The 1,675-nt window shown below is 43.8% G+C and overlaps 1 protein-coding gene across 1 annotated transcript; it reads right to left on the bottom strand.

Moving 5' to 3' along the window:
- Nucleotides 1–988: 988 nt before the first annotated feature.
- Nucleotides 989–1,675, bottom strand: BO82DRAFT_299008 (uncharacterized protein; the record flags this gene model as incomplete). The annotated part of the gene is made up of 1 exon (XM_025632010.1): nucleotides 989–1,675. A coding segment is annotated over one exon (687 nt), but the record flags the coding sequence as incomplete, so codon positions are not given.

The raw sequence follows: 1,675 nt of genomic DNA, 5'->3' as shown, positions 1-1,675 counted from the left end.
TTGAATTGGTGAAAGTTTATTGATACCAAGAAGTGGCAGGTTTAACCGCGGGTATATAAGATACTTCTTATACAGAACATAGGCGGTAGTGGATGAGAATAAAAGAATACTATTATGAAAACAGTAACAGACGAAGCGAAAACATGAATATACAAGGAGCAGTATAAAGGGTAATAGTAGGGAGGTCAAGTACACTGTCTCAAGGAGTTGCATTCTGGCAGACATTTGGGGAAAACGCAACAACAAATCGACAAAACTATATATAAGAAGCCTTGTAAATTACCAAAGGAATTATGAAACATATCCCTAAGATAGCTGACACAACCTTGCCTTCTTGTTTCAAGTCTTGTCTCTTCAATACATTTCCTGCGATTCCGTTCCATCCTCAATATCAGTAATAGAAGCATCGGCCTGCTGATCCATTCCTCCTTGTAGAGCCGCCCCAGGCTGCCTTGACAATTCGACAGGGACAAGACCCCAAGCCTCCCCTAGGTGGCAAAAGTAGCTTGCCATCTGAATGAACAGCTTGCGCTCCCTGCGACCAGCAAAAGCTTGAATCAAATCAGGAACGGAGTACCTAAAGGTTGATTTCCCCGCAATCTAGCATTTTTCCTTGGTTAGCTTTCAATCAGAAATTAAGGAGGGATGCAGTTACAAGAAGCTGGTCTCCTGGGGGCCATGGAAAGTGCTCGGAATTAAAGGTAATAGTCTTTCCTTTGCCTTGTATCAGGACATAGGTCTTGCAGCCGTGCTTTGCATGAACCTGAAACGCATGCGTTATGATAGAGTTTATATCTCTTTCGAAGTTCTCCATGTTGAATGCTGTGGTAAGGCGGTGAGATCAAGATGACAGACACTACAGTTCACCATTGAGGAAGGACATAGAGGGCTATTTAAATTGACTTCTCGATAATTGGATTTAATTAAGGAGTTACTCTGAGAAGAAGTCACAAGTCATTAAGAAGCTAAAGACTATAGTTGAATTATATTATAGGCGAGGTTTCTTATTCCTTTGTTCCGCTTCGCCTGGATGTGACAAGGAGTGCTTCTTACGCCACGATACCCTGGTCTCATTAGAGCAGTTGGCACATGGTAGAATCGAGGGGTATCCATGGTCGGGTCGTCCAAAGCCACTTTGTAAATGCTGTACCTTAATATGCCATGAAATCTTATTCGGGAAGCCACTGATACTCCATTTTCTGTGCTTGTTGATACGCAAATAGATGTTTATCACCTGATCTGGATGATGAATCAGAATCGACACCGGCTGTGAGTATCTTCCACAGGCTTTACAGATACCCTCAAGGCCGAAGCTGGTGAGATGTCCTTTGTCGGTAGCGAATTCCAGGTCATCGGGGTATAAGTGCTGAATAGCTTCAATTATCTCAGAGGCATTTCCTTTGCATTTGATCACACCATGACACCAGGAGAATGTAGATCCTGGTATGCGGTCCGGTGTCCTGTCTAATGTAAAGTAAAATCTGGCCACCAGAAGAGCGGTCGCAACATCACGGGCCGATCTAGCACTGCCTGGCTGGGAAATCACCAGGTTACGGTAATCGCTGATCATCTCAGCACTATCAAGCGTAGAAGGGAGGTTCTTTAGAGAAACGTCGAGACGCATATAGTCAGATCTAGCTGAAGCGTCCAATTCATCTCTTAATTTCAGCCATCT

The sequence above is a fragment of the Aspergillus uvarum genome (genome assembly GCF_003184745.1).
Source record: "Aspergillus uvarum CBS 121591 unplaced genomic scaffold BO82scaffold_158, whole genome shotgun sequence".
NCBI classification, from domain to species: Eukaryota; Fungi; Ascomycota; class Eurotiomycetes; order Eurotiales; family Aspergillaceae; genus Aspergillus; species Aspergillus uvarum.
The sequence above is the reverse complement of the archived record's forward strand: the minus strand, read 5'-3'. Positions and strand labels throughout refer to the sequence as shown.